The sequence below is a fragment of the Ochotona curzoniae genome, unplaced genomic scaffold (genome assembly GCF_017591425.1).
Source record: "Ochotona curzoniae isolate NIBS_2020 unplaced genomic scaffold, NIBS_Ocur_1.0 contig_908, whole genome shotgun sequence".
NCBI classification, from domain to species: Eukaryota; Metazoa; Chordata; class Mammalia; order Lagomorpha; family Ochotonidae; genus Ochotona; species Ochotona curzoniae.
In genome coordinates this window covers 28,629,814-28,644,189 of record NW_024466607.1, presented here as the reverse complement: position 1 = coordinate 28,644,189, position 14,376 = coordinate 28,629,814, and the positions used below count along the sequence as shown (strand labels likewise).

Sequence of the window (14,376 nt, the reverse complement as noted above, 5' to 3'; positions counted from 1 at the left end):
TAAGCTTGCAGAATTATGCCAGGCGATTACTCAGAATCTTCCTAATGATTCGAATCTGCAAAGGCTCATTCCCCTGTTGGGATAATAGCTGAAGACTTGGTGTCCCACCAATGGGGCTTAGGTTGATATCAGTTTCCGTGACCCATTTTAGAAGAACTCTTGAAGTTTGGGGAAACTCTGGATCTGCACACAAGAGCCATTTCCTGTGAATATCATTTCACGAGTTAGGAGTAACTGTTGATTGTGTTAGATAGGGCACAGTTCAATTTTCCGTTATTTTAACTAGATTTAGTGCGAGTAGCCCCTTGGCTGGTAGTTGCCAGCTCAGCAGACACAAGATGAGTTCGTGGTGGATGTCTCAGTTGATGACCAACTTTGGCTATCCCGGTTGGTGAGGGGATTTGCTTGGGGACTTGTCAGAAAGCACCCCGGGCAAGCACACTGTCCCGAAGCCACGGGCAAGCAGTTTGCTTTTCAGACAGGCCTGGATAAAGCCCGGCTGTTCTCTGCAGAGGGGCCTCCTGTGTGTTCTGCAGACGGTGGGCCGCACGGTCATCTTTCAGCAGATTAGCCGAGAGGATATCTACGGCTGGGCTCAGTTGTTCGCTGCTCTGCGCACCCTTTGTGCAAGAACAGGGGAAATTTGTGTTATGACAATGGCTGACAAAATGTTTAATGAAAGCTGCAATTGGCAGTAACTGAATTCCCCTGAGGTTTCTCCCCCTCTCCTCTCTGCTACTGGAAGGTGCAGAAATGCTTTTGACAGCATCTGGCCGGCTGACAGATGAATTGTTTTGACAGGAGAATCTGAAACCTTCACCAGAGGACACATTCAGATGTCAGGCCTGGTCAGGGGCAATGGTGTTGGTAGAAATAAGCGAAATGCTTGAGATTTGTGTGTGTGTGTCAGCTGCCACCTGGAAGAAGAGCCTTATGAAAGCGTCCCCCTGTTTAACCCTTTGATGGCTCTGAGCTGAGAGTGCATACCCCTTTGTGCAAGGCTTCTAGGCTGGAGAAGCGCTTCCTTAATCATTGAGAGATGAGTGCTATCGGTTAGCATAGCCGTGAAAGGGTTTCACTGAAAGAAATTAAATATGTATTTTTTAAGTTAAGAGGGATAAAAAAAACCCACTGCTGATATTTATAACAGCATGGTTTGCAGTAGCCACAGTGGAAGCAGAGTGATTGTCCAGCATTAGACCAGTGGGAACTTGCCATGGGGTACACACATGCCATGGAGTAACATTAGCCTTAAGTGAGGCACTGCATAGGTGAACCTGCATACAACGCTCAGAGAGAGGAGTCAGCTGCAGTAAGACAAGCACTGTGGACTTGCGGCTCTGGAGGGACCTGACGTACCACTCCAGAGGAGGAATGAGATTCACAGTGAGACAAGTAGGCAGAGGAGGGCGAGGATTGGGTGTTGAAAGCTGCAGAGGCTTCCACTGGGATAAGGAGAGGGCTCTCGAGATGGATGGGCGTTACCACACTGCAGTGGGAGTGTGCCTCATGCTGGTGAACAGTGAGCCTAAAGGTAGTTGAAGTGGCAGGTTTTGTGCTGCATGTATCTTTGTGTATATATGTATGTGTATATGTCTGGAGGTTTATTTGTTCATTGGAAGGGCAGAGCTATAGAGAGAGAAGGAGAGAGAGAGAGTATTCCATCTGCTGTTTCACTTCCCAAATGTTTGCACCATCTAGGAGTGCCAGGTTGAAGCCAGAAGCCCTGAATTCCGTTCAGATCTCTCACATGGGCAGCAGGAGCCCAGGCACCTAGGCTATTTTCTGCTGCCCTCTTAAGGTACATGGGTCCTGGGTTCACCCCTGCACCACAATGTTGGCCCCATAGCGTGTGAACTTTACATATCAAAAAACTTGTGCTCAGTGTTTGTCTTGTTAAAATGAGCCATTGAGAAGGTGCCTGAGGACTTTGTTTCATGCTGTGTTTGTCTGGGAGAATGTAATATTTCCTTTGTTTCTCGGGAAAACAGTGGAGGTTCAGCATCCTGTTTCGGGTTTTAGAACCATTCACTTGTCAACACAGCACCCAGGGCAGCCCTGGAGGGGTGGAGCCACAGGCAGTACCCTGCCCTGCATTGCCCAGCAAGCCCTGAGAGGAGAGTTACCCCTGCAGGTAGTACCCTAACCCTTACCTGTGCAGGCTGACCCAGGGAATGCCATGAGCATCTTCATCCCTCGTTGTTGCTTGCTGTTCCTGCAGTGTAAGATTCCCCTGACACTGAGCCTTTGGATCATAATAGAATGAGCAGGCAGCCCCGTCTAGATAGCAGAATTTATACATTTCTGAAATTTAATGAAATGTTGTCTGCTGTTTAAGAGAAAGACAAGCTAAAGGGATGTTGTGACTTCAGATGGTTTTGTTTGGGGCTGCTCGACTTCCGGTCTAGCTCCCTGCTGATGGCCTAGGAAAACAGCAGAGGCCGATCCTAGTCGATCCTAGTCACTAGGCTCCTGCACCCATATGGGGACTCAAGAAGCAGCTCCTGGCTCCCGGTTTCAGTCTAGCCCAGTTGCACTGATTGTGGCCATTTGGGAAACAAACCAGGAAATGAAAGATCTCTCTCTCTCTCTGTCCAACTCTACCTTTCAAATATATAAATTATTCTTTAAAACATTCTGAGTTGCTGAAAATTTTGGACTTATTGGGTAGGAAACCAAGGGAATGCCTCTGTTTCGGGTAGTTTAACACCAAGCCAGCAATTCATTACGTAAGCCCTGCAGAGCCCCAGCCTCACTCACAGCTATAATTGTCGACTGGAACCAAACTGGTCATGATGAACCCAGTGGCACTGGGAGTCAGTGACCTAGATCAAAGCACACACCGGTACTTTTTAGGCCAAATAGGACTTCAGAGATACGTTGTTACGGCACTCCAGCATTACTTTTACCCTCCTCCCTTTTTTTGTAAGAATCAAATGGATTTTGTATAAAAATACAAGTGTTGGACTTTTCTGGAATGACTTCCTCTGGCCGTTGCCAGAGGCTGGGAGCGTATGCCCCTTGAGGTGGGTTGGCAGGCAGTGTTCTCAACCTCATTTTGGAAGAATCTGTGACGTGTCTCTAGCTCAACCGCTCTTACTGTCCTTGGTGTTTTAAAGGTGATAATTAAGCCAACACTATGGTTACAGTGCCCACATCCCGTACGGAGTACCAGGGCTGTTGGAGTCCTGTTTGCAAATCCTGCTAAGGCAGACCACAGGCGGCAGCAGGTTGTTTACTCCCTGCCCACCATGTAGGAAACCTGGATTAATTTCTTGACTCCTGACTTGGGCATTGATGAGTGAATCAAAGGATAGAAGCTTTGTCTTTCTCCCTCTCAAATTGTTAAAAAAATTTTTTTTAATGACCCCTGTGTTCTAGAACAGCAGGTTAAGCCATGATTTGTAATGCAGACATCCTTGCCATAGCTCCAGGTCTGATCTGCTTGGTCTCTGATGCAGCTCTGTGCCTGCGAAGGCAGTACCCATTATGTGGAAGCCAGCGCCTACAAGACTGAAGCTAGGAGCTGAGAACTACGTCTGTGTCTGTCCCATGGGAGCCACGTCCCAAGCACTGGGGCATCTGCTGCTGCTTTGCCAGGAACGTTAGTAGGAAGCTGGATTGGAAGCAAAGCAGCCAGGGCTTGAACCAGTACCCGTATGGGCTGCTGGCATTGCAGTAGGGGCTTAACTGGCTTATACCACAACGCTGGTTCCCACTTTCCTTTCAAATAACTTCAATAAATTGTAAAAAAGAAAAGAAAAAGAAAAAAGGAAAAAAATGAAGTGATAGTTAGCAGTAAATAGTAACAGTATCTTTCTGCCCAGAAACAATATTTCCAGACTTTCCCATTTTTAAAGTGATAGTGTGCTTAAAATAGAAGAAAGTTTGTCTATCTTAGCCATCTTCTGATGTAGATTTTCTTCCCAGGTGTCACTGGTTGACTTCTGTGTGCTCATTAATAAATATCCCCGGGCACAGACAGGCTCACACTTGACTTCAGTATGTGGTTTAAAAAATTACCCCCTTCAATCTTTATGGTAACATAATCTCCTAACAAATTGCTTTTAATTCAGGCTGTGCCATAAGCACAGATGAACCATTAGTTTCAAGTGTAGTTTGACTTTTATTTAGATGAATGTCTGAGTTTGCAGTGAAATGGCGATTGGTTGAAGATTACTATTGATTGAGATGTTGCTGAGTTAAGTTTCCGAGAGGGTGGTCACTTCTGTGACACTTGAAGAGGCAGGTTTGAGGCTCATGATTAGTTACACTGTTAGTAGGCAGTCATGTCATTGAACTTAGTAGCTGAGTTGAAAAATGTTAACCTCTTCAGCAGAGCCTCAGCAGCAGGGAGCAAAATCGCAGGGCCCCTTTGGATCCCATCTCGGTGTCTTCTTTTTCAGAAGCACAAAGCCTGCCAGTGATGGGAGCTTCTCAGTGCAACAGGTTCACCCCAGCGTGCTCTTTGCCTGCTGGGGGCAGGTGGGTGGTGGGGGACAGAACTGTGGTTGTGGACAGTGGAGATGGTGCCTGTCACTTTGGGAATGTTGACCACCGGAGACTCTCCTGGCTTGTGACTGGCACCACTGTGACTCCACAGCTGCTGCTTCAGTCCTGGGTGAGTGTCCTGCCCAGTGTTTAGTCCTCTCTGGGTGACACTACTGGGTTGGTAGATTGCCTGTGATTCAGCATGTGGCCGTGCTCATCTTTTTTTTGAAAGTCGCTAGAATTTGGACTTATATGTCTGAGCAGGTTAGAGCCTTACTTTCTTGTTTAGAATAGGCTTCTCTGTAGATACTAGAGTTAACCTTTAAAACTGGGTAATTCTCTGCTGTTGGGGAGCTGTTTGTGCACTGTACGGTGTTTAACAGTGTCCTTGGCTTTTGCCTACCAGATGCCAGTGAACCTCTCCCTGTTAAGATGATAAACCAAAAGTGTTTCCAGATGATGCTGAATGTCCTTTGGGGTGCAAAAATCATCCCATGTAAGACCTGGATGTAGGCCCTGCAAAGCCAACCATCTCTCCCCACCTCTTCTTCTCTCCCTTTCTCTTCATTTATTGCTACTTGATGTTGATGCTTTATAAGCTACAGCTTTTTAAAAACGATTTTTAAATTCATAGTAACAGTGGAATGAGAACAGACATATACACACAGAAGGATCTTCCATCCATTGGCTTACACCCCTGATGGCTGAAAATGGCTGGGCTGTGCCAAAGCCAAGACCCAGGAGCTTCCTTGGATTCTCTTTCCCATGTGATCCGAAGGGATCCAAGCACTAGGGCCAGCCCCAGACCATCAGTTAGAAGTGGAATAGCTGGGAGTTGAACCCATATGGGATGCCAGCATTGCAGGTAGTGATTCTGCAACTGTGCACCAGTGCTGACTCCAGTAAAACACTGATTTTAAAAAATACTATAAGGGGTCCAGCACAGTAACCTAGTGGCTAAAGTCTTCACCTTGAACACGCAGGGATCCCATATAGGTGCCATGGCAGACCCGCTTCTGGTCCAGCTCCCTGCTTGTGGCCTGGGAAAGCAGTCAAGGACGGCCCAAAGCCTTGGGACCCTGCACCCATGTGGGAGACCCAGAAGAAGCTCTTGGCTCCGGGTTCCAACCATTGCGGCCACTTGAGGAGTGCGTCATCGGATGGAAGATCTTCCTCTCTGTCTCTCCTCCTCTCTGTATATCTGATTTTGTAATAAAAATAAATAAGTAGTATAAAACAATAAACAGAGTGATGAGATAAACTATACAATGGAAGAAAATATTAAAAAAACAATCTTTTAAAAAAATACCGTAGGTATAGCTTTGGATTTGATGTATGACGCCTGTGGTCCAGGCTGCTTCCTTGTAGATATAGAATAGACTTTAAAAGTGTTGACCTGGTGAAGCAGTGTTGCTTGAAATCCTTTTGGGTTTACGCAATCTCTGGTGATGTGGTTTTCACAGTGTTGCTTCTGGTGTCTTGTTCATGGATGCAGAAAGGGAGAGTATGTCTGTTAAGTCTCATTGTCCGTGGTTTCTGTCGCGTAACGCTGAAGACTGAGCATTTTTGAATGATTGGGCTTGGATTTTGCATGTGGGACGGGGGAGGAAAAAAAATTTCCTAAATCTTGGGTTTAATGCCAGAAAACCGATTTAGTGTTTTTGTTTTTCTTTCCGTTTACCAGAAACCTGAGTTCCAATAAGCTCTCTGAGATCGACCCTGCTGTTTTTGAGGACTTGCTGAACCTGCGGGAAGTGTAAGTGCTCCCCCTAACCTGCTGGTGGGTGGTGGCTAAGCTGGCTTCGTGGGGGGAGCTGCTCTGTGCTGCAGCATCCTTCACCCCTCAGTCAGCAGGCTCTGTGTGGGGAGACACGTTTGCACCTGGGCTGGCAGCGGCAAATCGTGCTGCCTTGCTTCCCCATTCCCCACCTCCCGGTGTATTCTCCATGACTTTATGTTCTGGGATCTGCTCATTTGGTGGTCTGAAAATATTAAAGGGAAAGTTCCAGAAATGAACAATTTTGAAGTTTTCAATTGTGTGCTGTTCCATAGCAGAATGCAGTCTTACTCCGTTGTGAATCATCCCATTGTCTGGCACGTCCTACCTATTGGCCATTTAGCAGCCTTCTTGGTTATCAGATCCACTGCTGTGGTATCACAGCACTTGTGTTTAAGTAACCCTTTTTGTACTTAGTAATGATCTGAACACGCAGAAGTGTGATGATGGCAATTTTATTACAGTGTCTGTTTCTCTGTTTTATTGGTGGTGCTAATAACTGTGCCTCCTTTGTTAATTGAACTTTGTCTTCAACATTGTAGGAACAAGCCTAGCACATCTAGTGTGTAGTGTCCACAGTCTCAGGCACCCCTTCCCGCCCACAGATAAGGGGGCCTCCTGTGCTGTTTGGAGGACTTGGAGGGGTCTCCAGGCTGACTCCTGTTTCCATCCTTGGCAGTCTGGGAACGCTGTGCTGTAATCTGTTAAGCGCAGAGTTCCTGGAAATCATGGCCACATGGCTTCCTCCTTTGTGGGAGGCTTTGTGGGCTGTTTGGGGTGTTGCTGTGGGGCAGGCACTTCTTCCAAGCTCCCAGGGAGTGGAGTAGCCAGCTTAGTGGGGGCTGTGAGGCCAGCTTCCTCCTCCTGTTTGCAGGAGCCAGCTGCAGAACAGTGGTACACAAAGATTTACCTCTTCCCTCTCCACCTGCAAACAGCCAGGCAGGCGTCCCCACCGTGGGAATGGCAGGCTTGCTGCAGGCCTCCTGAAGTGTCCCTTCCATCAGGCTCCAGGGTTTTTCTTCATCTTTTTTGTGTAAAGATATTTTGAAGTATTAGGAGTTTTAACCCCACAGGGACTTAAAGCTTTCATAAATCATCCACGTGTACCCCAGAAAAATTGACAACTGTGGAAACATTTGAAAAGTGCCGGTATTATCACCAAGGCATAACTGTCGTGAACACTTAGTAAAAAGTAGGTCCCTGTACAGAAGAGTTTTGCATCTGTCTTACTGAGCAGCAAAAGGGAGCACTCCCCAGATGCCTGAGACAACCAGTACTGGGCTGGAGTCGAAGGTAGGGAGCTGGAAACACAATCCAGGCTTCGCAAGTGAATCTAGTGAATTGTGGGAACTCAATTCCTTAGCTGCCTCCTGGGGGTCTTCATTAGCAGGAAGCTGTAGTCAGGAGCCAGGACTGGGTTTTGAATTCTGCTACCCTAATGTTGGATGCAAAATAAAATATTTTGGATGTCCTGTTTTATTTCTGTGTGAGCTACTTGGTACAGGTCCATAAGTCATTCAGGCCAGTGCTTTTATTAAGCATTGTTTGCACTGTTGCATACCAGTAGGTTAGGCCTCTGCTTATAGTGCCAGCATCCCATGTGGGCTCTGGTTTGGGACCCAGCTGCTCCCCTTCTGTTCCAGCTCCTTGCTAATACGCTTGGAGAAGTGTTGAATGGTGGCCCCAGTCCTTGGGCCCTGTACCCATATGCGAGGCTTGGAGGAGTCTCCAGGTTCCTGGCTTTGGGTCAGGTTAGCACCAGCTGTTTTGACCACTTGAGGAGTAGACCTTCAGATGAAAGAGCTCTGTGTTTGTCCTTCCTTCTCTGTAAAAATCTGTCTTTCAAATAAAAGTGAAATTAAATCTTTTGATAAGTAACTAGTCAAAGTCCTTGCCTGTTACTCTGAGTCCAAGATTGATGATTTATGTAAAGGAAATTTTAACTTTATCTGTGCGGTTTGCAAAACACTGGCATTCTCTATACCTATTGCCTCAAAATTTTCCAGATTAGCATTTTTGATATCTGCTTTTTAAAGTTCAAGCTTTCACAGTTGAAGAAATTGGAGTCTGCAGGGTCTGCAGGCCAGTGGGAGGGTACAGGAGTTTGGAAGCGCATCCCTGCCATTGAGCTAGGGCTGCCAGGACAACCTCCACCAGCTTCAACAATAGCAGTGCTATTTTCTCACCGTCCTGGAGGCTGGACAGCTAGGAGCAAGTTGCCCACAGGATTGGTTTCCTCAGAGGCTTCTCACCTTGGCTTGCAGTTCATCTAGATGTGTCGTCACAGGGTCTCGGTGTGCATGAGTCCTTGTGTGTGGATTTCGTATCCTTACTTCACTTTTAAAAGCCCTTTCTTCAAATAGAGTCTCGTTCTGAGGTACTGGGATTAGAACCCAAACATATGAGCTTTGGGGGAACACCTAGTGACCCAGCACGATAACACGCAATAGTCAGGAGCTGCTTGGGCCAACTACCTGGTACTTTTTCCCTCATCTGAGCTGTCTTTAATGCCTGTGGTTTTAGACTTCTGTGTGTTAAGGCTCAAGGCTTAGTGGTTTCTCTGAGAGTTGGATACAATTAAAGTTTAGGGTGCTTCCTCCAGCATCTTTAACACTTGAGTGGCCTGCTCTGTACCACGTGCTGCTCTGCCACAGTCCAGGAGTGAATGAGACACAGACAAGGCTGGGACCAGAGACGCAAGGATGTGTTCACCTCATGCGCCGAAAGAACAAGGGGCCAGCAGTCAAGGCGTAGAGTTTGTTGTTGTTGTATTTAAAACTCAACATGAAAACACACACACACACACACACACACACACACACACACACACTCTCTCTCTCTCTCTCTCTCTCTACAATGAGTAAACAGAAAGCTTAAATTAAAAGAATCAGCATATCTGATTCTTTTCCTTTTGCTGTGGCTTTTAGAATGCCTTGCCAGGACCCTTGCTTTTCCAGTTCTGATGTGAATAGTTGGTTACTTGGCTTGCCCTTCCTTCCCTTCCAGTCTTTCCTTCCATGTTAGAGGAGTGATCCTAGAGATGGGCTGGGCAGGAGGCTGATGTCTGAGCATGTGTCAGTGATGTGGGTAGTGGAAGACTCCATGCTCAAAGGCCCCAAGGAAGGAGCAGGAGGCGGGCCATGGGGTGTGTGTGGTGGTGGGGGGCAGGGTCTGGATACTGGGGGGCCCCAGGAAGAGGATCCTGTGTGTGTTGTTCAGAGGTGTGTGTGTGTGTCTGGCAGGGCCTGGATTCTGGGGCCCACAGTGTCTTGTGCAGAGGTGTGTGTGTGTGTGTGTGTCTGGCGTGCCTGGATTCTGGGGCTTGGGGGTGAGAGCCACAGTATCTGTTGTGAAGAGGGTGTGTGTGAGGGGTGCTGGATTCTGGGGGCCTCAGGCCATAGTAGGTACTGGTTTCAACTACCAAGTTGGGCTTGGAGCTGGCAGGTGAGTGTTGTATTTTCTCTGGTTCCCTGGTGCCAGTTGCTGCTTGCCCAGACTTGCTTCCAGCTTTTTATCTGTTTCGGCTCTCTTAACCTCTCCCTTCAGGCCTCCCCTGCTCAGTGCTTCTTAGAGTGCGGGCCCCCACCCAGAGCTACAACCCAGGACATCAGACTTCGCTGGGGGTGCAGGCCTCCACGGGGGATGCTGGTCACGAGTCCTGCTTAAGAACAGTCACAATAATCACAGCAGCTCTGTGCTAATAAACCTTGGGGGAATATGATCTCATTGAAGCCTCACACCAATGCTGGGACAGAACAGATTCTCTTTGCAGGGAGTTCCTCCACTTCACAAAGCAGCAGCAGCAGCTCAGACAGGTTAAAGAAACTTGGACCCTCAAGGAGTTGGCAAGGCTGTGCATGGTCGGGCTCAAGTCTGGGAGATCCCAAAGCCGGAGCATTGAGCCGTGAGGGTGTGCTCCCTGGATTCCCATGTTCCTCATCTTACCTGCAGCATCCGGCTGAAGACGGACAAAGACAGGAAGTGGTCATTCCTCTGTGTGCAGTTCGTCCACGTCTTCTCTCTGTGCCGTGTCGGCTGTTACTCTCCCAGACACCTTATCCAAACCCCTCGCCATCTTCAGTCCTGACCCACACAGTGTGGGTTTTTTCCATCTCTTGAGCTGCACTTGCACTTACGAGGAGACTTGAGAAAGTTTGTGGAAGTGGAACCGTAGACAATAAATATATTTTGGTATAAGAACAATTCTGACACTCATTCTTTATGAGCGATATCTACCAAAGTTCCTGGGAAAATGGACGCTACAAAAAAGCCATGCCATGGATTTCAAAAATATTTCTGCGCCAAAATAAGTATATCTTTTAGTTGCATTTTCCTGCATTTTGATGTGCCTTTATATAGGTGGGACAGTGCTCCCAGGGCTAGTGTTTTGTGAATCTTCCTGTTCGTCTGCCAGTGTTGCTTGTAAGTTAGCATGGTGTTCAGCACTCCCTGGTCTCTGTTCCTCCCTTCCCAGGCAGCAGGAAGAACACATTCATGGCATTTAGCTGAAATCACACCAGTAGTGCACCCAGGAACTGGATCTATTCCCCCTGGCCGCAGTAACTCCTACAGGATTCTGTCTGTCCCATCCCTCCACTGATGACTCACCGATTGTGGTAGCTGTAAAGACTGAGGTCCCATTGGAGCATATGGGGATAAGGGATAAAAGGGGAAACACCACATCTGGTGGTAGACACACCTGGGGTCGAGTTCTGGTTCTGCCTCTGCCCTGTTGTGTCTCTGGACAGAGGGCTTTGCATCTGCTTTGTTTCCTGTCCCGCTTTGTTGTGGCAATGCATAATCAGTTATTACCGTAGACACTTACTGAAGAGGATGTGCCAGACCTTGCACATGGGAAAGACTTAAGGACATCATTTCCCTCTCTTCTGCTAGTTTTTAAGTTGTATGGCTTGGAAACGACTCTGTGGGCCTTGCCAGAATGACCCTCTGACCACCCCCTGCCCTGTGGGATGGATGAGCCAAATTTGCTGGTGCTTAGAGCAGCAAAACTTCTCACTGATAAAGATCTGGGCTTTCCCCTGAGGGCCTGTGACTGCTTGGAGACAGGAGGAGGCTGCCAGGAATTGAGGGGTGAGGAGTCGGGGAAGGAGTAGGGAAGAAAAGAGATTGCAGTGGGCACCTCAGTGCTCCAAAATGGACTGATTCTGAGTGCTTGTCGGGTGCTGCCAGGGCTCCTGAGCAACAGGCTGGCAGGCAGTGGGTCGTGGTTTCATGGTGGTTTCATTTCAGAGGCCCCAGAACCACAGAATGTCATCGGCTGCTTGGAGGAGGACAGCACACCCTTGGCAGGCCTCTGGAGGACACGAGGACACTTGTGCAGCTGCTTCCAAGCCACAGATCTGAGGAAAGCCCACCAGGGAGTGCCTGCAGCCAGGGTCCAGCAGGGTGGGGCACCTCTATAATAAGTGGGGCTATTTATGTAGCCCTCTGTCAAGGCTACACTAGGATCCTGTTACTGCTGCCTGACCTCATGCACTAGCCTGCGGTGGGGGCTGTGTGTGCCCACAGCACCACTGGCCCAGAATGTTCTGAAGGCGGTGGAGAAGCCTTGCTGTGTGCCTTATGCTGGCTGTTTATGGCTGCCCTGCTTCCCCAGCCGGTGCTGCTGGTGTGTTTAAGGGAAGGGTGACATACCCAGGGGGTGTTTAGAGGTCCTGTTTCCTGGCTGAGAATTGACACCACCTGTTCAGCATTGTCTACTTACCTGGCCGTATCTTAATTGCTTAGGTGTAATTGTTTTAACCAGATCTGCCAAAAGCCTGTACCCCTGCTATTTACATTTTCAGAAAAAGGAAACTGGGTCACAACAAGGTTAAGTGTTGTGCTGAAGGTTGGGCAGTGGGGAAGGAGTGGAGTTTGGTGGAAGGATCTCAGATCTGTCTGATTTACAAATCTGAGCTCTGTAAAGTTGGATTTGTAGCTGTTGTAGCTCTGTTATTGTGCTGTAATTCCTTCTTTGGTGGTGGGTTTATAATTTGGTACCGTTTTCAGAGGATGGGCACAGCATTCGGTCATATATTTTTATGTGGAGAATTTAAGCCAGAGCTCAGCACAGAGTGATTGTTGAGCATTTTGTTATTATTTCTAATTGTTGACTTAAGGTAACTATTCCTATGTTATTTACTTTCCCTGACCATTTGCTACACAAACAACATATGCAGAACTCTTCCCAAAACCTTTATTAGTATGGGATATTCTTAAGTACTTAAAGCTGTGATTAAATCACCCTGGTTGTGAAGCCGTGTTCTTACCTGTTACTAAAGGCTTTCTCCATTTGGGGAAAAAAAAATAAACAATATTTGAGAGTCAGAGAAACAAAGATATGTAGTGAGTTTCCATCCATTGGCTCATTGCTGAGACCATAGTGGCTGGGATGAGAGCCAGGAGCTGGGGACTCAATCCATGTCTTCTGTGTAGGTGGCAGAAGCCCGGCTGTTTGAGCTGTCACCATTGCTTCACTGTGTTCGGCATTGGTTGTCAACTGGAGTCGCTGGCCAGAGCCAGGAATCAAACCCAGATCCTGGGGTGTGGGGTACAGGCCTCTTAACTGCCACGTTAACCACCTGCCTCCACAGTTTCCCCTTTAAAGACACGAAACGACTAGGGTTACAACCCCCTGCCTGCCTGTTGTTAATTGCAGCTCTGTAATTGGAAGCAGCCACTCTGTGTACCAACAGCAGGTTGGCCAAATAATAAGTAAAATGGTTCCTTCACACAGAGGGCTGTGTGGCCAGTTAAACAGATTATGGCACGCTCCAGGATGTATTATTAAGGGGAAAAGAGCAGTGTATGGCAGTCTGTATAACACGCAAGTGTTTACATGAGAGAGAAGCATGCGTACATCTCTTGCAGCGGGCAGCAGCGGCTCCCAGTTGGAGGGGATCCAGAGGACTGACATGCAAGGAAGCTTGCTTTTGCACTGAGTACTCCTCGTGTTTTTATTTTTTTTTTTTCCCAAATGGTTTGAGAGTATTACTGTGGGTTTGTTTCAGCTCTTCACTGTGAGTGTGGCAAGAGAAAGTGCTGAAACCCCAAATTACTCCTAGGGCTGGTTTGACATTGTTTGTTGAGGCTGAATTTGGTGAAGCTAGTAATTCTATACTGTAATATGTCTGAAAACACTGGCATCTTGCAGAATGTAATGACATTTTAATCAAGCCAAGTAAGTGGCAGTTTTGGGAGAAAGTGCAAGCTGGCCTTGTGGATTGCCTGGGACAGGTCCAGTGTCCAAGTTTTGCCCTGGGGTCAGGCAGGGCGTGTAGCCCTGTTGACCTCACCTAGACCTTTTCTGGCTCTGAGGCCAGGCGGTGATTCGTAGTGTGATGTACCGGAGGCACTTCTTGGATCTGAATCATCGGGGAAAGCTTCAGTTATAAAGGCCTGGCATTTAGAAAGTTGTTTAGGGTTTTGGGGGGAACTTATGGAGACACTCGATAAGTTGTAAGCTGAGGTGGATGAAGAAGGGTGAGGACTGCCCTGCAGGAATTACTCAGAAGATTTTTGTTAGGTACAACTTCTGAATCCCTGGAGTTTCCTTCTTCACAGACTGCTGAACTTGCCGAGTGCCTTTCCCCCTCAAAGCTCCAGCTGTCCTATTTTTGACTGGTCTCTATTTCAGTCTGGCAAGAAGTGCTTCCCTTCTCAGAGCAAATTTGGCCTCTGTTGGCGTTCTGAGGATTGTATTCTCATTTCAACAGGGGATAAAGCGAACAAAGGGGAAGACAGCAGGGATGAAACTAGCCGATCAGCCAGCATTAGAACCAGCAAGACTTTATCTTTTTAAAGCAGAAATGATCTACAAGCAAACTAGATGCACAGTTCTTTTGCAACGGTCTTCTTAAATCAGGGAGGCCTGTTGAGATGAGAGCAGCCCCTGGACCCCAGGGCTACCCATTGAGCTTCACGGTGCCCCATGAATCTTCAGCCCTGGTGCACTGCCCATCCAGCCTGCACTTCCACATCAGAAATGGTGTTGTAATGGCCTCCTTTCCTTGTTCATTTCTGTAAAATTGAGTGGATTCAGGTTCTCCGGTATACAGTTGGGGCTGACCAGAGACCATGCTCCTCAGCCAAACTTCCCGCCCTCC

General features: G+C 47.7%; 1 protein-coding gene across 1 annotated transcript in view; it reads left to right on the top strand.

Annotated features, from left to right (window-relative positions):
- The window catches only part of LRIG1 (leucine rich repeats and immunoglobulin like domains 1), a 114,255-nt gene that overhangs the window by 33,480 nt on the left and 66,399 nt on the right, over nt 1–14,376 (top strand). The window contains exon 2 of the mRNA XM_040994779.1: nt 6,176–6,247. Within this exon, the coding sequence (XP_040850713.1) occupies nt 6,176–6,247 (72 nt within the window). The remainder of the gene's footprint in view (nt 1–6,175; nt 6,248–14,376) is intronic.